At 41.0% G+C, this 22,639-nt stretch overlaps 2 protein-coding genes across 3 annotated transcripts; both read left to right on the top strand.

Moving 5' to 3' along the window:
* The first annotated feature begins 1,034 nt into the window (after nt 1-1,034).
* pef1 (penta-EF-hand domain containing 1) lies at nt 1,035-18,820 on the top strand. 2 transcript variants are annotated; one of them, XR_004895380.1, is made up of 6 exons: nt 1,035-1,163; nt 2,674-2,929; nt 4,529-4,684; nt 5,275-5,418; nt 5,627-5,964; nt 18,798-18,820. XR_004895380.1 is itself a non-coding variant. In XM_031323078.2 (5 exons), the coding sequence occupies exons 1-5, from the start codon at nt 1,143-1,145 to the stop codon at nt 5,854-5,856; spliced, it is 807 nt and encodes a 268-aa protein (XP_031178938.1). In that variant the 5' UTR covers nt 1,035-1,142; the 3' UTR covers nt 5,857-6,961. The 2 variants fall into 2 exon arrangements, 1 of the variants encoding a protein (XP_031178938.1); XM_031323078.2 differs by lacking the exon at nt 18,798-18,820 and having other exon boundaries at nt 5,627-6,961.
* On the top strand, nt 12,853-15,311 carry smim12 (small integral membrane protein 12). Its single transcript, XM_031323079.2, has 2 exons — nt 12,853-13,181; nt 14,217-15,311. Exon 2 carries the CDS (start codon nt 14,244-14,246, stop codon nt 14,514-14,516), a length of 273 nt encoding a protein of 90 aa, XP_031178939.1. The 5' UTR covers nt 12,853-13,181; nt 14,217-14,243; the 3' UTR covers nt 14,517-15,311.
* Nucleotides 18,821-22,639: the final 3,819 nt, after the last annotated feature.

Genomic DNA, 22,639 nt, shown 5'->3' with positions numbered 1-22,639 from the left:
CCCAGGGAACATGGGACCCGGGGAACATAGACACGCTCCCCAGTGAAGAGTGCAAAGTGTGCAGGAGTAAATTATTTTTGTGATAAATTATTATTATTATTTTAATTATGGAGCATAGGGCAAAGAATGTTGGAATAAATAAGTATGATGTTATTATATAAGTATTATATTACAATATGAACAGTATGAACAGCTCTGAAATAGAGAATGATGAATACATAATAAGTGGAACCAGTAAACAGATGCTGATTGGAGACAGTGTTGCTGGGTTATTGCACAGGAATTGAACCTGACACTATGAGTCAGAAGTCAGCTGTTCATCAGAGTGATGGCTTGTGGAAAGAAACTGTTCCTGAGTCTGTTGGTTTTGGCGTACAGTGCTCTGTAGCACCTACCTCCTGGAGTCCACAATCATCTCCACAGAGCGTGTTAAGCTCAAGGTTGTTCTGACCACACCAGAGAGCCAGCTGATCAACCTCCCGTCTGTAGTCCGACTCATCACCGTCAGGTAGGCTAAATTATGTTTTTCCTGCTGGCCCTGTCCACAGCAATACATTGCTTAGCTTCCCTGTTGGTACTCTGGTCGGTTTCTCCAAACTGGGGGTGTGCCAACCGCCATCTAATACATTGACTATGGATAAGTAGGCCTACACAAAAAAAATCCCTTTAAGGGCTTATGACTGACAGTGCATATACGGTATGGGAAAGGACAAACTACACTTTGTTAGAAAAAAATAAAAAGATAAGATAGAATACATTGAAATAAAACATCTAACCATTAATATGGGTCCCATATAGCAGTGATTTATCCATTGATAAGCCATAGTATTGATAGATCTAAATACGATTAAAATACATTCCTAAATTATTATGAAGTCAAAAAAAGCTCACATAGTTTTCCAGTAAAACTAGTATCTACTATAGGATGACACTGTGAGTGACTAACATGAGAATGATGGGCATAGTGATTCATACTTATTTGTTCTGACGTCATCACTTTTCCACTCTACCGTCCAATCAGGAGCAGGGTAAGCGGGTGCGGTTGTGACAGACCCGGACATGCACCAATAGCTACCCTGAGCCGGGCGGTACTGTTTCCGCCTTGACGGCTGCCTTGTTGAAGGAAGTAAAGTCTGTCAAACATGAGTTTCCACTACGGCCAGGTATCGAAATACTGCATTTTGCGTTTTGTCTATGTTGATTACAATAACATGTTAATATTGTTAAATAACTGTATTATCTGTTTTATTGCCTTGATATAACGTAACTAACGGTTTATGACATAGAAACACAAGTAACGTTAGCCATTCAGTTGTTTGCTATGGGTAGCAGTTGAACAATGTTAACTGTTGTTACTTGATAATAACATGCAGAAGCTTATGTTGCACGGTGTTTGTGGAACGCTATACATTTAAATTGCGCTAACATTGCTGGCCATATCGTTGAACATGTAAGTTAGCTGTGTCTTTCATATGACCAGGGCAGTCTTGATTAACGTTACAGTATTTGTTGTTTATGAATTTCATTGAAATGTTTTTCTTGAGCAAAAATATCGCTGTAGCTTGCACTTTGAGTGGTGGTAGAAGTATTCAGATCCTTCCAAGTAAAAGTAACAGTGCAGAATTTAGACAAGAAGCTAGTATTATCAGCCAAATGTTAAAGTTAAAAAGTAATGGTGCTGGGAATGCCCCTCCTCCAGAGTGGCTTATATATGGATAGACATATCTTTATGTGTATATATATATACATAAAGATATGTCTATCCATATAGCCACTCTGGAGGGGGGGCATTCCCAGCACCTTTACTTTACTTTTATATATCAAACTGATATATTATTGTATTATTACTGATGCACTAATGTGTAAGCAGCATTGAAACGTTGAATTGACCTAATTCTGCCTACTTTGTATCCTGGGTAGCTTCATATGCAACACAGTGTATGATATTTGATAGACTAATTACATGTTTTGCAAGTAAAATGTTAACCTGTAGGCCTATCTGCCAGATAAGTGTGGAGGTGTAAAAAAATGTCACACTGATTTCCCACCCACTGTAGTGGTGTACAGAGTAGTAGAAAATGGATATACAGAGTTTAGAGTGGCGATCGGGCCGTATTTTTCTGTCCGAGCCCGGCCCGCGTTCGACAGAGCAGTAACCGAACCCGGCCGAGCCCGACAGGCATTAAGATATTTATGTCCGAGCCCGACACAGTTAAAATCTCATTTTTTTTCTCATACTAATGACACATTGTACGTTTGTTTGTGTGGAAGCCCGGTTTTGTTAAGAAACTGTAGGAAGGCATTCGGAAATGTCAACAGATTAGCGCAGCAGTGCACACGGGGCAACAAACGCACGTTATCAGCTGTTTTAAATTTAAAATGTTCAATTCCTTATCACACTGATGTGACCAAGCCCGACCTGAACCTGAACGTCATTTCTAAATATCTGTCCAAACCTGGCCCGGCCTGTCGGGTCCTGTCGGGCTGGGGTCGGGTATCCATCCTCTAACAGAGTTACTCAAAATGTAATACTTCTAATTGTTAATGGTCATGCTTTTCTCATCTCACAACACAAGAGGAGGCGATGCGAGGCTCATCGAGCCACACACAGCCTGTTTATTTCTTGTACGTATCATACAGGCAGTCAGTGTCTTGTCTGGTCTATCACTGCAGGGCTATCCCGGAGCAGGAGGACGCCAACCACCACCAGGTGCTGCATACGGGGGAGGCAGTGGTCCCTATGGGCCTACCCCCTCAGCTCCATACGGAGGTGCAGCACAACAACAAGGAGGTCCTTATGGTGCATATGGAGCCCCAGGTCAACCAGGAGGGCAGTATGGGCAAGGACCAGGGGGTGCCCCCGCAGGGCAGTACGGGGGTTATGGGGGACAACCACATGGAGGACAATATGGACAACATGCTCCTGCAGGTAACTAAAGGCTGAGACTGGAGCTTGCTTCTGTGGTACCTATGCCTGTGGGAGTTAAACAGGCATATTCTGAACATGAGGAGACTGCAGATTCAGGCTCCCATTCCTCTTCTACTTCGTTGCTTCTCTCTCTCTCTCTCTCCCTCACTCTCTGGTGGGATGATGGATAGACAATGACTAACGTTCCCTGACAGTCATGTAGAGACAGGGTTCAGTTTGTGCCCCTCAGCAGGATTACACTGCAGGAGTGATGACTGTGGTAATACTGAGTGAGGGCTAAACAAAGTGGGAGACAGATGGGTAAAGAGCGTGTTGTGTGTGTGCGTGTATGTGATTACACTGTTTCCTGTAGCAGCTAAGCCTAAGTCAGAACACGAACGCTATCCCTCCCCACAGGGACAGAATCCATCAGGGTCAGGCCTGTAGTGTCACCCGTCCCTCTCTCCCCATTCCTTTTTCTGACAATCAGCCCTCCCTCCACTCCTTCCCCTGTCTCACACCATATTTTCACCTTAGTTTCACACCCTTTCTCTTCCTCCATGTGTTCAGGTAATGGCCTCTTGCCCCGACACTATCTCTTACTGAGGTGACTTTTTCCTCATCCCTCAACCCAGAACCTTATGCCTTATAAAACACTGAGCATGTGTAACTAACTTTAAATTCTTAAACAGAATGCAAACTGGTTTCACAACTGTAATAAGATTACTACATTATTCCTGAATTTAGCTGTTTTTCCCTTATTGGAACACTATACAGAATGTAATGAAACAAATTGGATAGTGGAATTATTTGACTTTTTTTTTTTACGACTGCCGCAAACAGGTATTTCTATCTTGATAAAATGTTTTTGTTGGTATAATCTCATCCAATTGTAATGTCTTTTTCTCTTATCCACACATTATTCCAGCAAGTAACATAATACTCAATACATTATCTACTAACTGCATAGAAAATGTACTTATTTGTAGGAATTCTATTTGGCATATCAGTTCTATATAAAGTATATTCATGTCATTATATATCAAACAGTTTTCCAAATCAGCACTTTCTAATCACCGAAGATAAAAGGTTGAGTCAAGCACAGATGTATTATTTTTTTTATGATCAAGTTTCTGAGAGAGAGAGAGAGAGAGAGAGAGAGAGAGTGAGAGTGAGTCAGCGCAGTTTCAACTGTCAGACAATAGCAGCGCGTTTCTTCATCTCTCACTAAATAAATAATTGTTTTGCATCGGAATGAGGCAGCTGCTTCATTTTCAAGAATTCTTTCTTTTCTTTTTCTTTATCTTCTTTCTTACCCTCCCCCACCACATATGTGCGTTACTCATCAAAGCCTGAGAGCTTCAGTGAAATAAAAAAATGGTAAAATATATATATATATATATATATATATATATATATATATGACAGCGAATAAAAAAGAGAATAAATCAAACTAGCGGTAGTTGGCTCAGACATATTGAAGAAGAAGAGGTAAACAGTGATGGAAACAAGAGCATGCTAAGAAGCTGTTCTAGAGATTGGAATCTTCTAAGTCAGTCTGAGCCACCCCTTCTTTCTCTACCATCCTGTTATTACTATTCTGATTTTTCCTCTCTGTAGGTAACATCCCTCCTGGTGTTAACCCGGAGGCGTACCAGTGGTTCCACACTGTTGACACGGACCGCAGTGGCTTCATCAACCTAAAGGAGCTGAAGCAGGCACTTGTCAACTCCAACTGGTCGGCTTTTAATGACGAGACCTGCCTCATGATGATCAGTAAGTCATACAGTTGCAGCCAAATGAAATGCTCAACAGCGTGAGGTGGCTCTGTGTTGTCAAATTTGGTTATAAATACTTTGACAGTGTTTCTTAAGGCACAAAATGACACCATGTTTAACTATATAAAGTACTTTCAGAGACCTAAATGGCTACAGCGAGGGGGAGGAGGAAGTTATTTAAGGAAAAACAAATGGATAAAAGAGTGGCGGACCAAAAGAAAGTAGGCTACATGTATTATATGTGTGTAGCCCTCTAAACATCCCAAACGTCCTTATAGATTCTCTTGTGTTTCTAAAAAGGAGAAATTTAGGCAGCCAGAAGTCACCCTAAAAAACGACTGAGTCATGTTTGTCTTGCTACCTTGTTAGTTAGTTGCGCGAGTATCCTAGTACATTCCAGTTGCGTTTGCCAGGCAGTGACTAATGTGTTCTATTAACCATAATGGAAAATGTGTGACTTTCCTGTGTGCTACTTTGAAATAATACAAGGAGAAGATCCATGATGATGGACGACGGGGCTTGCTGGAAACATAACCGAAGAAAAAGTCCCGTTTGGCTGACTGTGCTGTGCTTTGTATTTCCTGTTAGACATGTTTGACAAGTCGCGGTCGGGTCGAATGGACCTGTTTAGCTTCTCAGCACTGTGGGAGTTCATGCAGCGGTGGAGGGCGCTCTTTCAGCAATACGACAGAGACCGCTCAGGCTGTATCAGCGGCACGGAGTTACAACAAGGTATCCCCATTTGTGTGTGTGTGTGTGTGTGTGTGTGTGTGTGAGTGAGTGAGTGATGCTATACTTGTATGGAATATAGGATCTCAGACCAGTTTTTCTTTTAAATTAAGCCCAAAATAAAACCCAAGACTTTCCGCAGAGAACTTAAAATGACTTCCTATCCTTGTTTCTCTTCCCCTCTATCCCTCTATCCCTCTCCTGTCCTCAGCCCTCGCTCAGATGGGCTACAACCTGAGTCCCCAGTTTTCTCAGACGTTGGTGCAACGCTACACCTTGCAAGGCGGACGCCCCGGCATCCAGCTGGACCGCTTCATCCAGGTGTGCACCCAGCTCCAGACCATGACGCAGGTCTTCAGGGAGAAAGACACGAGTATGACGGGCAACATCCGCCTTAACTATGAGGATTTCCTCTCTGGGGCCGTCACCAGGCTCATGTGAGCCTCCTTTCCACTGGCAATCCCTCTGCACTAGGGATTCACAGTATCATTCCATGTTCAGGTCATATTTTGCCCAGTTTTCAATGCTCTGCCATAAGTGCCCCCCCCCCACCTGTTGGTACTGTGTATACAATATGTCAGCTGGAACACATTATTCCATGGCTTGTTGCTGTAAGTAGATACAGCCTTACACCATGCACTTAAATAGAGCTCAGTGGCTATTATAAAGGTAGCTAAAGCTTTTACTGTATTTCACCAGAGGGTCAGCAAGTGATTGTGAAAGGGATTATTTAGAAGGTAACTGATGCTAGAGAGCACTACTCATAATCTTACCATATATGCCTTGGTGACAGTTAGAAAGTTTCTTGTTTACTAGTACCAGTATTTGATTGAATAGTTTAACTGAGATACACTTGCTTAATTCACCAAATGTTGACCCGACCACCCCTCTAACCACATATCTGTCAGCTCTGAATCAGTGTAAAGACTTGACTAGAAGAGGTAACAGATAGTCAGTGAAAGAAGATCATTTCTCTGCTCCTACAGTGGAATACCAGACTGCATGACAATAATTATGCTGACCAGCGAGTTCATACCCTGTGATTTTGCTCACATGCAGCCTTAACATGATCCTGTGCCATTAGATCATAGCCTTTTGTATTGTATATGTCTATCAGGAATATTCAACATTTCCAGAGGGTATTTCCATGCAATGGTTGCACATTGTATTGCACATTGCTTTGTATTGTAATGTGTGCAATTAAGCAAAACCGGGCAACATTTTATAATATCAGAATTATTCTACTCTCACATTTAGCGGGGCATTGCTGTTAAAGAGCTGTAACTAGGTGATTTGAAAAAAAGAAAATTGCACTCCTGTAAGCCACTATCAACCATAAATACAAACAATTATCTGTGGCCAAAAGAGAAGTGACCCAAAAGCACTAAAAAAGGTGTTCCCTATTACAGTATGTTTGCCACTTTCCCCTCAATGAAACGGGATCTTCGGTGATTGTTGGGCCAGTACTTTAACAGATAAAACACGCCAGGAAACATGCCAAAATGGTTCTTAATGCCAAAAACAAATAAATGCTTTTCTATTCACATTTTGATGCGTTCATATTCTTGATTGACAAGGGGGGGGGGGGGACGAACACGAATCCAACATATTATTAGCAAAAGTAAATCAGCCTATTTGTGAAAAACAAACACATTGCTGATAGGCTTACTGGCCTATAGGTAAGGTAGTCACTAAGGTAGCCACCCACAGATACAGTAAATTCTAAGGATTCACTGTACCACATGCATGTTTAACAATAAAACATGATTCATAAAATTATACCAACAATTATTGTTTAACAGCTTAGTATATTTTGCACTAAAAAGGTAGGTTTAAATGCTATAGGCAGCCCACACTTTATTGTAGGCCCAGTTTAATATGCAACCTAATTTTATACAATATACTGTATGTAGTAGGGGGTCCCTGCTCCGTCTCTCTTTCAGTTAATGGGTCCTTGGCTTAAAAAAACGTTAAAGACCCCTGATAAAGGGTTAGTGTCACCACTTCACTATCAGTATGACACATTTGGCACACTTCTAGAAGCTTGGCTGAAGGATTTTTGTGGTTGAAAAAAATGAAGGGAAGTCACTTCAGCAGTCATAGCCAGTTGAAATCCAAACCCTACTCGTGACCTTTGACCTCAAAATGCCTCAAATCACTTACTCATTTCTCCCTTGTAGTGCAGATTGGCCGCACAAAAGAGCACAAGAGCCTCTGTCTTCCCTTTCCACATCTGGCGCTTCTTTCCCCCACCATCTGTTACTCTGCTTGATCACAGTCTGCGTCAAGAGTCCTCCAGCTTCTCCTCGTCTCTTTCCAAATCAGAGCCAATCCATCAAATTCTCCTGTGCATCTTTTTTTGCCCACATCTCACATCCGTCTCCTCCTTATCCCTCGCCCTCCATCTTCATCTGAGGCTAAACTAAGCTGTGCCAAGCCGTCGTTAAGTCGTAAGTCGTTAAGCACGCGTTTGTGTCACATTCTCCCTACCACCATCTGACACATCACCTGAACGTGGATTTAGCGTCGCTTTCAAGTGTGGCCAAAAGTGCACCATACTTCAAGGTTTCAGCCCATAGAGAGCGTCACAGCAGCCTTTTCCTGGCTAGGATTGTGTGAGAACCAGTTCCTACTTGAATTCGTTATAAAAATTATTTATTGGAATAGTTTGGAAAATTTGGTTTCGAATCCGATCATCGGTTCCAAATTTAACACGCGGAAGCTTTGGTTTCCGTAGCGTCCAGGCGCTTGTTGTGTTGCAGCCATGGAGCACAGTAAGCAGCGCTCTAAAGTGTGGCTGAAAAAGCCCGGTAAAACTTTAAATAATCATTGAATCAATCTGTGAAATAAGGATGTGACCCGTTTCAACTCCACCACTCAAAGAATCGGAATCGAGAATCGATAAGAACCGGAATCAAAAGAAAGAATCTGAATTGGAATCAGAATTGTACAATCAAAACGATGCACAACCCTATTCCTGGCGTATGTGATTCAGCAGTGATTTAACCTAAGTCCTGATTGTCATTTTCTGTGTAATGAGAAAAATGTCCACCACTGACCATGCCTGACATCTGTAATTAACTTGGGCAAATAGAGCAGGCCTGTGGGGCTTCAGTTAGTGAGGATGCTACAATTTCACTCTGTCTATCTGATTTGGATTGATAACATGGTTGTATTTTTACATAAAACTCTTGGCTAGTGCAGCTCTAAATCTCATTTACTAATAAGCAGGGGCTGATGAAATATTCCTGGCACTGCTAAGGTTGTTGGTAAAGCAGAACTGGCACTAGTAATGTTGTTTTTCCGCAGGGGATGAACACATTTCATTACTTCATCACTTTATCTGACAGGACTGATCAAATGCCAGTTCTGGCAACAACAAGATGGACAGCATAGAGGGAGGAACTGCTTCAAAGAATCATTTTGAAGCAAAATCGCCCACACAGAATTCTGAGAATCTTAATCACAATAATTTTAGCAGTCATTTGAAGTAATGATAACATAAAAATGTGGATATAGCTCCATTTTTTTTAACTTTCTGCCTCTGCACATATGACCAATGAGTCAGATCTGGTCATTGCTCCATGACAGGCTCCATTCCAACTGCTATAGATCACCCCTGTGTACACTGCATGGTATAGTTTTGTGGAAAACTTTTTGGACCCGGGGGCTGAAAAATCAGCATCATCAATCAAATGGAGCCCTGCGAAGAACACTTACCGATTCACTACCCAGAAACTACAGTAGCATAATATCTTCCCTCGATAGTCATTGCTGTAATTTATGGTTTCCCGCTGGGTGGCTGAAATTTACACAAATTCTCTGCATCCCTCATAAGCAGTTAAAGTAAACAAAAGCAGAACTTCTAAAACAGTTTGTGTCTTTATACAGTTTACCAAGCCTCTGAAAGTGTCTCTGTCTTTATATGCAAAACTGCACTTTTAAACTAAAAGAGAACTATCTTGGCACTTAAAGTGCTCATATTGTGCTTTTTGGCTTTTCCCCTTTTCTTTATTGTGTTATATATCTTTTTGTGGACGTTATAGGTTTACAAAGTGAAAAAGCCCAAAGTCCACCCCAAAGGGACTTACCATCTCCAACAGAAAACACTGTTCACAAACTGCTCCAAACAGCTCTATTGTAGTCCAGCCTTTACTTCCGTGACGAATGTGCGTCACTTTGTAACACACGTTATAATGCTCGCCTAGCTGCTAGCATGGCAGCCCTCATACTCTGCAACTGACAAGCTAGCAGTACTTACTGTGCATGTGCGACTCCCAACAAAGATGTCAGATGCCTCACTCTGTAGCTAAAACAGAGCTCAACACAGGGTGAAAAGAGGAGCTGCAGCAATGTGCAGTACAACAAATATATGGTGTTTTTAGAAAATTAAACCACATAAACCTATTCTGATATAACCTCTAAATACAATTAAGAACCTGAAAATGAGCATAATATGAGCACTTTAATAGGTTTGTTATCCATGAGGGGTAGCTCACGCATATGACACAATACTGCTGACACATATGTCAGGCTTTCATGAGTATTCCTTGAGGAGGACTTTGTACAAGGATGCCATTGATGTTTGAACACAGAAAGAGATGGTACTTGTATGGCTTTTCAGGAAGGGACAAACGTACATGTACAGTATGTAGAGCTGGGCAGTATGGAAAAAATCAAATATCACGATATTTTTGACCAAATATAACAATGTTGATATTGCGGTAATAATATAGGGTTGACTATTGGTGCTTTCACAAAATATTAACACAATGACAGTTTTGAAAAAATCTCCATTAATGTGGATACAATGACTAAGTGGGTAAAGGCAAATCATAAAACAGCTAGTAAGTCTGGTAAGTTCATCACTTTAATGCAACGCAGCCTTTAAAACCAGGAAAAGACAACACTTAATATACTGAAATTACGATATCCAAAATTTAAGACGACATCTAGCCTCATATACAGTTGTATTCAAAATAAAAGCAGTCCAACATCACTAACCTCATAAATCAATTTTTTTGGTAGAAGTGATATTTCTACATGGCAAATAATTTACTAGTAAGTGTTGTAGAGTCATAGAAAACCAACAGACCCAACAGTCATGACATGCATGCTGCTCATTCTGTGTAATTGAATCTGTAATTGAAAGGGGCATGTTCAAAATAATAGCAGTGTTGTGTTCAATTAGTAAGGTGATTGATTCTGTGAAGAAACAGGTGTCAATTATGGCCCATATTTAATGAAGGAAGGAAGCAAATGTTGTGCATGCTGGTTATAGTGTATTTCACACTGAAATACTCAGCAAAATAGGTCGTTCCAGACATTGCTCTGAGGAACAGCGGACGTTGATTAAAAAGTTGATTGGAGAGGGGAAAACATATAAAGAATGCCTTGAAATGGCATCCAAAGCCTGAACGACGTGGGAAAAAACGGTCAACTACCATTCGAATGGATCGAAGAATAGTCAAAATGGCAAAGGCTCAACCAATGATCAGCTCCAGGAAAATCAAAGAAGACTTAAAGTTACCTGTGAGTACTGTTACGATCAGAAGAAGGCTATGTGAAGCAAGGCTATCAGCTAGAAGCCCCCGCAAAGTCCCATTGGTGAAAAAAAGACATGTACTGAATAAGTTGAAATTTGCCAAAGGACACATTGACTGGCCAAAGGAGAATGGGGCAACATTCTGTGGACTGATGAGAGCAAAATTGTTATTTTTGGGTCTAGGGGCCGCAGACAGTTTGTCCGACGACCCCCATGCACTGAATTCAAGCCACAGTACACTGTGAAGACAGTAAAGCATGGTGGTGCAAAAATCATGTTATGGGGATGTTTCTTATACTGTGGTGTTGGGCCTATTTATCACATACCAGGGATCATGGATCAGTTTCAATACATCAAAATACTTGAAGAGGTCATGTTGCCTTATGCTGAAGAGGAAATGCCTTTGAAATGGGTCTTTCAACAGGACAATGACCCAAAACACACCAGTAAGCGAGCAAAGATTGATGTTATGGAGTGGCCAGCCCAATCCCCAGACCTCAATCCCATAGAAAACTTGTGGGGTGATCAAAAATGCTGTTTCTGAGGCAAAACCCAGTAATGCAGAGGAATTGTGGAATGTAGTTCAATGGTCCTGGGCTGGAATACTGTTCACAGGTGCCAGAAGTTGGTCGACTCCATGCAACACAGATGTGAAGCAGTTCTCAGAAATAATGGTTATGCAACTAAATATTAGTGCAGTGATTCAAAGTAAAGCAAACCCTTGAGACATTTTTCAGTTCATACAGTAAATGTTTGAGTTTGTAAAGAAAAATGCAAATACTGCTATTTTTTTGAACAGCCTAATATTCCTTTTTCTTCACTTTCTGTAAAGGTATAACACAAACTTGATCAATTTTGGTCATGTTTTGATTTGGAATTGAATGTGCAGTGTTCCCAATGCATTGATATTATGGAATTAAAAGCTATTCTAAGGATTTTGAGCATTATTCACTTTTTTTAAACACACTGCTATTATTCTGAACACAACTGTATGTATAGATGCCGATATAATATCGATATATTGCCCAGCCCTATATGTACATGTTATGTAAGACCACAGCTCCCCTTGAGGGTTATTTGATTATAAAGTATTTGATTGTTCCACAGTTTAATGAGATATACTTGAATAACATGTCATTTATTTTTGTGGGGTAATGGGGAAATGGTTGTTTCAGTTGTCAAAGGATAGACAAAGAAGTGAATTACTTTATAAATGTTGCAATACTGTTATATTAACATATGTGATTAGTGGATCACTAAGTCTGACCTCTACTTTCATTTCCTGTTGCAGTGAGTCCACATTAAATGATCTTTAATTGAATGTATGTATTTTTTATTGTCTAAGTAAGTATTGTAAAGTGCTGCACAATTTATTGGTACCAACCACTAGCAGTAGTAGAAGTAGTAGTAGTAGTAGTAGTAGTAGTAGTAGTAGTCGTTGTTAATTTACTTTGTGTTTCCTAAAACAAACAGAAAATGTAAATGCATGTTTTTTGCGTTCCTCATCTCAAAGTAGTGTACTATGTTTCCCACTGGGTGGTGCAAAAGCACCGAGGAAAAACGCAGGTAAACCCTTCTTGGTCACAGCAAAGCGAGGCTCATCGGCGCTCTATGGTGGGGATTGGGGTGGGGATTGAGGAAGCAAGAACTAAAGTCATCATCTGTTCTGATTCTGAAGCTGCTCTGGAAACTTTAAGAGTAGGAAAATCTAAAGCTCGTCCTGACACTGTGAATGGTATCTTGAGTGTAAGAGAAGTAGATGTTTTTGAATCATTGTGGAGAGTGGAACTGAGAGAAAGAATTTAAGAGGACTCAATAAAAGAATGGCAGAGCAGGTGGGAAAAGGAAGTCAGGGGTAGATAGACACTGCTTCCCTGGTTTCCTAGAATGTAGGAAGTATAGGGCAGTAAGACTTAGTAGTATTCTAGACTGGCAGGACTTGAGGCATTTTCTGTTGCATCTTTGTTTGGACACAGTGAGAAACTACGGAGCCCCCGTAAGAAACAGCAACTGATCTCCAAGGCAGTTCTTTTGTTTTTACAGTCTATGGTTCCTGCATGACACAGGACAGTATGTAAAAATGTTGTTCAAACTTTGACCTGTGCAGGTCAGTAATACGCTTAGCAGCGTTTACACTGCCGGAGTTATAGAAGAAGAAGAAGAAGACGCACGGAAATTGCGTAGCTATATCTACTGCTGCACCAGCGTGCTAACGTTAAAGGTGAGTTAAGCTTTATGAATTAAACCAATGTCATCAGATCATAATCAAAATATTAGAAAGATGAACACCACACAGACGTCTTTCTAGTAAACCTAACGTTAGCGGGTGCAGTTTTAGCTGAGTGTCACAGCTCGGATTCTAACTAACGTTACTTATCAAGTTACTGTAAGACAGCCACACGCCATGCCAAACTCCATATCAAATTTGAACATGTAATTTCCCTTTTTATGCACAAAGTAAACCATACGACTTCGGACATAAATGAATGCCCTGTCCGAATCGAGAAGAACCGCTTTTCATTTCGGCAAACAAGCAACCCGCGAACAGATGCAAATTATCCCAGAATTTTAACTTTTTAAATGTTAAACCATATCTTCTAAATTCCCCTACAAAGGAACTTAGCTGGCGTTAAGGTTACAAATTACATGAAGACTAACGTTATGTCATTCGCATAGAAATAAAATGGATTCATTCATTCTATGGTTATGCTACTTGCATTTTTTTTTTTTTTTTTAAACTGTCGTTACCTGTATTCGGACTTTAACTTTTGGACTGTCTTGCTTTAGTCTCGTTAATTCCGCCATTAGTTTTGTAAGCTAGCTAGCTCTATGTTGTTGTTTGTAGCTAAGGAAAGGTGAGGAGGGCATGAGAAGGGCAGCTAGGCCTTTATGTTTGGTGTCTGCCTGATTTCCTCCGTGTGGCATGAATACCTACACAAACAACACAGTTATGTGTATGTACAGTCAGTTTCAGACATCTCTGGTATCAGCACAATTAAAAGTAAACCCTGCTGAATTCTTTTCAGGTCTAATGAAGACTTATTATCTCACTAGTTTTAAATGGATTTAAAATGTGATATATGTACTTTCATGTTTCAGTCTTCTTGAATGCAGTTATATGTTAGCATGAGTATATAAATTCACTTTTATGTGCAAATAGCTCTCACTTTTCCCTCTTACTAGAACACTATAATCAACCATTAATGTACTGTAAGGTAAAACACACTTACAGCTTAATTATTCTCCCCCTATGTAGCACCGGGAGCGGAAGCGGTGTGCAGTCATGTGGCCTATAGTTTGGACGGCGGTACGGACCTATGCCCCTTATGTGACCTTCCCTGTTGCCTTTGTGGTGGGGGCAGTGGGCTACCACCTGGAGTGGTTTATCAGGGGGACCCCTAAACCTCGAGAGGAGAAGAGCATCCTGGAACTGAGGGAGGACAGGAAGCTGGAGGAACAAGAGGGCATGGACAGCACTCAGGTGCTTAGCCTGAAAGAGAAACTGGAGTTCACACCTAGAGCAGCTCTGAACAGGAACAGACCGGAAAAGAGCTAACCCGTGTTGGTGTGAGAGACTTGCGTTTACCCTTTCTCAGCAGGAGGATAATTCATCGGAGGCAAAAGGGGGGTGAACCAGAAGGCAAAAACACCCATTCTTCCCATTTACCTCAGCCATACATCCTCACTAGTGCATCAGCTTGCCTGTGTACATATCTGCTACTTTTAAGAAGATAGAGGGTAATTAAAAAAACAACAACATACATTTGGTCTTTCACCAAGTCAAATATAGCTTATATGTGCTGTATGTGATTCTTTGACTTTCCCCTTGATGTCGTACATGCCTGTTCGTGCATTGATGAGTAACTAAACTAAGATACTATCATTAAAACCCCTTAAATATGGACAGGGTTTGATGGGAATTGGTCATTTTCTGTTTTATTTATATCTATCTATTTGTGGTATTATGGCACAAATGTTATTGTGTCCCTGCTTTTAAATCCCACACAAATGGTGCAAGAGATGGCCAAAATGCAAATAATTTCCATGTTCCAAGCCAGTCAAAAAGTCTTTCTCCTTTTAATCATTTCTGTAAGTTTGAGACAGGACTTCTGATTGTTAACATAAAAGCAGAGGAAGAGAGACAGGTCTTTGTTGTAGTTCTTTTTTTTTTTTAAATCTCATGTAACTTTTGATGGTATGTGACAAAATAAGCCAACAGTGTGGGAGGTCTCTCAGGAAGTTTAAGCTGCTTAGTCCTATTGTCTGGAACATCTACATAATACTTTCATTTTAGAAAGTCTGGAAGGTCTGTGACAAATATGATGAATAAAGGAAATTGCATGCTACTGTATATAGGCTAGACGTTTACTTTTTGACATCGCCACTTCCTGCTACTGATTTCTTGTAACAAAGCAAAAGTTTCGGTTTTTGTCACTTGTGTTTCACCCTCATTGTTTTACATTCAGGGCCGAACAAATATCCGATCCCACTTGATTATAAAACACTGCTGCCAAGCCAGGGACATAAAGTAACATCAAAGTCACAGGAAGGAAGTAATGACTCTGCACATTCAGCTTCAACAAGGAAATTATTTTTGGAGGGAACGCCATAGACAAAGCAATAATCAATGGGGGAAACCGCCAACTCATTACACTTTTGAAATTTGGTGTGTGGACAATACTGTGTTCTACTTCTGGTATGATATAAAAAGGATTAGAAAAAAAACAAAAGAACAATCCATTTGAAAAGTCTGGAACTTTCCAGTTCCAGACTTAAGCTGCCTTAAAATGTTTCTGCGGCTGTTGTCTGAGCTGCAAGTCCTTAACTAAGCCCAAACCTCCAAAAATATAGGCTCATTCACATATAGCTAGTTAAAGATCAAGTGTTTTTAAGATGAACCATACAAATGGTCCCTTTTCTGGTAGATCTGATGATTTTAGATGAGAAGTTGTAGGTTTATGAGAAATCTTTACAACCAAAATGTGGGGCAATTATCACAATTTAATTTTCACTATACCAGGTGTTAGGATAAAATACACAAAATGAAATAGGTACCTTTTACAAAAAGAACCAACCCTAAATAGACAAACTTTCATATTGTTAAAAGGCCAATGGAACCACAAAACATGAACTATAACGTAATGATCAAATTTAACATCAACTGTATACTCATTTTAAATTGGATTTTAATTCATAAACTGAAAGGTACATTATTTAACTAACATTGTTTGCAAAACATAATGACACTAGTAACAAGGCAAGAGTACACAAAATGCCACTCATGCCCATGAATCTATTGCCCCAGTGCATGCTGGGGAGGCTACCCAGGTCACTATTAAGGCTACATTCAGACTGCAGGCAAAAGTGGCCCAAATCAGATTTTTTTTGGGGGGTCAAATGACCAGGTCAGACTTCTTCAGAAGTAGTGTGAACACTCAAATCTTGCCCAGATCTGATTTTTTCAAATCAGATTTAGACCACTTCCATATGTGGTCCTGAATCAGACCCAGGTCTGATTTTTTTTCAAAGCAACCACAATGTGAACAACCAAGGCAGATTTGATGCAACTTTTTTTAAAATCGACGTTTGTCACAATTATGCGCCGGCGGGAGTTAGCCCTAGATACACAGTCAAATTTAAAACTTGACTAGGCCTACAAAATGGAGAACAGTGATGGAGCAAGTCAATGGAGGGAGAGTGAGGTGTTAGCCCTAATTAGTGCATGGGGAGATGCTTCAATCAAAACTAGAAGGATCATACCATAACCGCTCAGTTTTTAAAAAAACGATAGCAAACAAAATGGAAATCCACACAGACCTCTGTAGTGAATTTGCAGCCATAACCCCGCAAAAGGCCAAAATAGCCAATTTGGCTCGCTCTCTCTCTTTATTCTCCTCAGCACCTGCTCATTAATGTTACGGCTGCCATTACACAAACATTTTGAAATAAAAGCGAAAATGCTTACTCCCTCCATAACCTTTCCTAACTTTAGTGCGACAGCGTGCTGCGTCTGATGTCACTGGTATTGTTCTTTTGCACATGCGGGTCAATTCGAAACTGCAAACAGTTCACACTGGAATCTGATATAGGCTACATTTTAAAAGGTAATGTGAACAGCCAAACAAAAAATCGGAATTAAGCATTAAGACTTGCGGTGTGAACATAGCCTAAGCTCTTGTAAGTGCAGCACTCATTTATGAGTTACTCAAATTATATGAGTGCTGATCATGGTAACTCTACTCATGTTACAGTTATTTCAAAATAAGAGCACACTGTTCTTTCTAAGATTAATCAAACAATCCTTTAATAGCTTCAACCGACCCAGTTTGTTGGATGAGAATGAATAGGATAATTTTAGTCCGGATTCGTTAAACCACATTTGAAGAACAGGGCCTATCACAGGTGAATCTGCATTTGCGCATCGTGTGTGAATAACTCATCTTATTTATGCATTTATATACAGATTGCATGTTGGTCTTGGTGCTATTTGTCATTGCTTTTAATGTTATGACTACAGAGCTACATGAACAACAACATAGATGTGAAACATTCCTTTTGATGCAGGCCATTGAACAACATGAAGCTAAAATTGACGTATCCTTTTAAGGGCAGCTTCCATCATTTTATCTCACAGTCCATCAGTAATGTCACATATTTTTTATAGTATTCCAACAAAAACAGTGATTTAACTCCGTACCCTGGTGACTTTCCCTGTGTGATAAATGCAAGTCATGACTAAGAATATGGTAATATTTAGGATAATATAGTTCTGAAAGAATAATCATGGAGACTGCCGCTCAACATGAGCACTTCGGTGATGTTGCCTGTACCCGACATTGACTTTTGGTCTCCCTGTGTAGGCAGAAAGAGGGAAAAGTTCCCACAAATTCAATCGAGAAAATGTTTATCATCCTCATTATTAAAACAAGAGAAGTGATGTGGTCAGGGACTTTAATAAAAATCCACCATCGATTGAAGCTGGAGAAGTTACTGGTGTCGTAAAACGCTACAAAATGAGAAAACTTTATGAAGCTTTTTAAATCCGACACGTGATATCTCACATGCACTTAGAGGGAACTCTAATCATTATTTTGTTGACACTTTTACTCCAGTCCCGCAGCCTTTCCTGCATTAAATAATGAAACAGAAAGGTCCATCTCTCCCGTGCCCCAGGAGCTCTCGTAATGGATGAAAACCTTTTCCAGTGTGTCAGGATAAGCTCTGCTGCGTTACCCTGCCAGCTAGTGAACTGGGGAAAGATTATGAAGCCCAGATTTACATTGGCACATGATTGGTGAATGCTGTGCTATCGGCAGTCATCAGCCTGTACTCCCCTCTTAAGTTTGCTATCAGAACGAGCCGCTCCACTCCGGTGAGCCTGCTTGTGCATGCTCAGAGAGGCAATTACTTCAAGCTGGTGGAAGTTTCCATCTGAAACTAGTGAGGATGGATACGTGGAGGTGCAACTAAATTATACTGAAAGTTAACAAGGAGTGTGTGGTGTGTTTAGGTGTGTAAAAGGTGTGTGTGTCCTCCTGGGAACAATCAGAGGACAGGTCGGCTGCTAACAATGGCCCAGAACTGGACAGTACTGTGGGAACCGAGCACCGAGGCTCCTGGGAAAGGAGGGGAGGAGGGATGTTGGAGGTGCTCTATTGTTCTTGTTGGATGATGGGGATAATGGGTGTGGGTGATGCTGGCTGTTCCTTTATTTTATTTTTTTTAAGGAGGTCCAATCCAACATCCTGAGTGGACAGGCCGGAGACGGTGTTCCCTTTGCTGCAGGAACAATAGAGCTGTCTGCCTGCTGGAAGGGCACCATATCCCCTATTAAACAACCACACACACACACACACACACACACACACACACAGAATCCAGGAATACAGGTATTGCTGTGTATTCAATTTAAACACAGACATCCGCAACAACCGCTGTTTCAGAAATGTTTCCATCCAGTAAAACGATTAAATTCTTTCAAATTAAAAAGGGCTGATTATCCACAGTAAATACTTGCTACACAATTTCAATATTAAGTCCCTCTTATTATCTCTAAAAGATAATCAGGATGGTTGCATTCTCTATGTATTAAACTTGAAAGCTGCATCAATCTTTTGGTTGTTCAGCCTCTCGGAGGGCAGCAGAACACGCTGTAAACACAACATTGAAGTTTTTTTGTGGCGAACATGTTGTCTATTTACACTTCCAGCAGACACTGAGCAACATTAGCATTCATTTAGAGTCATGTTTCTGGCCATTATTCACTTTTTTCCCCCGCTATTTTGGTTTGGCTTACTTGCTTATTAACTTGGTGCATACTTTACCACGTTCACCAGATAGTTACTAACTTTGTCTGTTGTTTGGTTCTAGGCAGGTAGCATACTGTCTATTTAGCAGAGCATTTTCACTGAAAACAGCTGGAATTGATGAGAGCAATGAGAGTGAACCAAAACAGTATAGTTGTGAGACATAAAACCAAAACAATGAGCGGAAAGACGCTAAAACGCTTCATTGCGCAAAGGGGGACTGTAGAGTTGGACGATAATTCTCTGTGGGTTGGTCCCTGTGACAGACCCGCTTCACATCACATTTAGTCATCTGACTTATTGTTAATGTAAAAATATGGATTAGTGCAGCTCTGAATTAAACACCCAGACTTTTAGCCAGAGGACTCCACTCTCCTCAAAATAGTCATACTAGTGTCATACTATAGTCATTTCTACCTGGAATTCAGCTCAACAAACAACGGCTCACGAGAGACAACCAAATAAACATTCTCTCTCTCTCTCTCTCTCTCTCTCAGCTATAAGTGGTACCAGCCCTCTCAATTGACTCCAGCCGCACAGATGGCACTTTGTCCATTTCCCTCATCCTTCACTGGCCTTTGATGGGCCAGCCGTGACATTAGGTCAACAAAACACAGGGGAGCTGGAACAAAACAATGCAACAATGCCCACTGCAGCCCAATTGTCAGGGTGAACAATCCCAAACGACCAATCCCTGGGGATAAACAATACTGGAACAGGAAACAGATACAGACCCACTTCCTATCCCGAGTTTAAATTTAGGAACTGCTCAAAGCATTTTTGTCTTGTTTTGTTATGTAGCCCAAATGCCCAAATTAAGGACTGAGGTGCTTGGACGTGACATTGTTATGGATACAGAGAAAGCTGTGTGTTGGTATTGCGTGTGTATGTATGCTGCTGAGTGAAACAAAGGGAGTTGGCACACTCAACACCGTGTGCCTTTCACATGTACACACACTATAACATAAACACTAAACCCCAAAAGTGGTCTTTGCTGTGCCAGGCACATTATTTCCAATTACAGCCAAATAAAGAGATCTTGCATAACTTCGCAACCTCATTCACCCTGTAGCTTGCTATTTTAAGCCCTGCTGCTGGTCACTTGTTTATGTGTGTGTGTGTGTGTGTGTGTGTGTGTGTGTGTGTGTGTGTGTGTGTGTGTGTGTGTGTGTGTGTAAAAGACTGAGTTTTGGGATGTGAGGAGGTCATGTTGGTCCTAACTTTTTGAGTGTGTGTGTGTGTGTGAATGCTTTCTCTGCATGTTCAGGATGCACCCTAGAGATACACAGGGCTTTTGGTAGTACAGCTGGCAGGAAGTATGACAACAGAGCAACCCATTTTGGACAGGCCTGGCACATAGGTGGGTCTTTAAAGACCCTCCGGAGTCCGGTGCAGGGCACAGCTGTAAGGCCTTTCCTAAAGGATAGTTGCCTCTGGGCATGACAGTTGGCCTTTTATAAGACCTGCTGGAGCCCGGAGGCTACTTGACAGCACTTTGAACTGCTTTTACACTCTAAAAGCTTGTGTGCTTTAGTGTGTGTGTCCGTCTGTATGTGTACACTCATTCACCAAACTGAGATATTGTCTTTGTGTGTGATCAGCGGCATGTGGCTTCACCAACAGAGTGAGGAAATGCATCAGCAGTGACTTCAACAATGTCAGGAAACGCAGTCAGAATCGCAGCTGATCCCAGAGGTTGCATGTATAACCGTTAAGGATGACCTGTCACACAGATTGGGGTCTTCCCTGGTAATGACTCCCATGTTTATTTGCACAGCTTTACACAAACATATCTCCATTGTCAAGTTTTTTTTTTTTTATTGGAATATCCTCTGAAAGCAGTTTGTGTCTGATTGGATTGCCTTAAGTTTGGGAAATAGTCTAGACGTGAATATTAGGTAATCAAACTAATGGATGTGACTAAGAAACAGTTGTCCTGACACAGGAAGATGTAGCCAGAACATTAATTTCACCTGCACTGTTAGGGGGCTTGATAGGAGGAATGCTATTAGAAAAAATGGCCATTGAGCAGCAAATAACCTAGGATGTTGTTTTCATCTCTGCGGTTTATGTTTGCTTCACTGAACAGGAGGTGTAAGTTTACTCTGTGGAAAGAATAGAGCAGGGCGTTGGGCTTCTCCAGCTTAATGGGCTATAAGGAAGATAAGTGTAAAAGGGAGCTTGCTGTTCCGCTGCTGGCTTTGGTTGGCAGCAGAGGGCTGATATGGGACGCCCCATGCAATCTGTTCCGTGACCCCCTGGCTTTTTGTGAAAACACACACACATGAACATTCTTGTGGACACATGCGCACAAGTGCACACACATACACCCACCCACCTGCACTGAGATAACAAGACTGCACGGGAATGCCAGCCAAGTTCTAGTGGACAGGCATCGAACTGGGCAGCTTCAGCAGGATCTGTTTGGATTGTTCTCTCAACAGTATCTGCCAATTTATCCTTGACACAGGGAGAGGCTGCCCACAATAACACCACATTCCACTCTGAGGACAGAGAAACAGTCTTCTTATTATTAGATCATAAAACATTTTGATAAAATTGCAGCAAAATAAAAAAAAAAGTCTTTTTAATTTCTGTTCTTCAGCTGCTTGTTGCAGTTCTTGTTTGGCCTCACACCGTTCAAGCGGTTTGTTTTATGAGAACCTGTCTCACTTGGATTTCCCATAAACCCCCTTTCCTGCTATAGATAACTGCATATCGTCATGGAGACAGTTCGGTAAATTGCTGGAAATGAGCGCTGTATTGCAGAGTGCTGTGGCTGCAGCCCTGAAAAGACTTATAGCTACATTCATTCGGAGCCTGGGCGGGCACCTTTCTTGACAGTGCTGGATTTTATCAATTGCACTCCAGGAAAACAGCGTTAACATTCAGGACTCCCCAGGGGATATTAAATAGAGCCAGCATAAAGTGCTGTTCCACCTTGTATGAACTTTTAACTGCTATATAATTGATGCATTTTTTCCCTTTACAGCCAGAGCTACAGATTTGAAAACAGCCATTAAATCAAAGTTATTTCCCTCCATTTTTCCACCTCAGAAGGTTATGCTCATGATACCCTGTAAGGCTCATCCACTTCTCCACACCTCCGTCCTTATTATTCCCAAAGAGCTTTATCTTGAGTGATTCAGAGCCTCCGTATTGTGACAGTACTTGGATAGAGGTTGAACACAGAAGGACTACACACCTCAGAGACATTTTGCTCACACAGAAATCAAATTCTATATTCAGAAAGGAAAGGAAAAGGGATTAAAACCATCCTGTACACAAGAGATAATCTTGTATGGAACGTAGTATCTGTGTGGTATGTGATATGATATATTGATAATTACACCATCATTTGACAATGCCATCA

Source organism: Sander lucioperca, chromosome 16 (genome assembly GCF_008315115.2).
Source record: "Sander lucioperca isolate FBNREF2018 chromosome 16, SLUC_FBN_1.2, whole genome shotgun sequence".
Taxonomy (NCBI): domain Eukaryota; kingdom Metazoa; phylum Chordata; class Actinopteri; order Perciformes; family Percidae; genus Sander; species Sander lucioperca.
The sequence above is the reverse complement of the archived record's forward strand: the minus strand, read 5'-3'. Positions and strand labels throughout refer to the sequence as shown.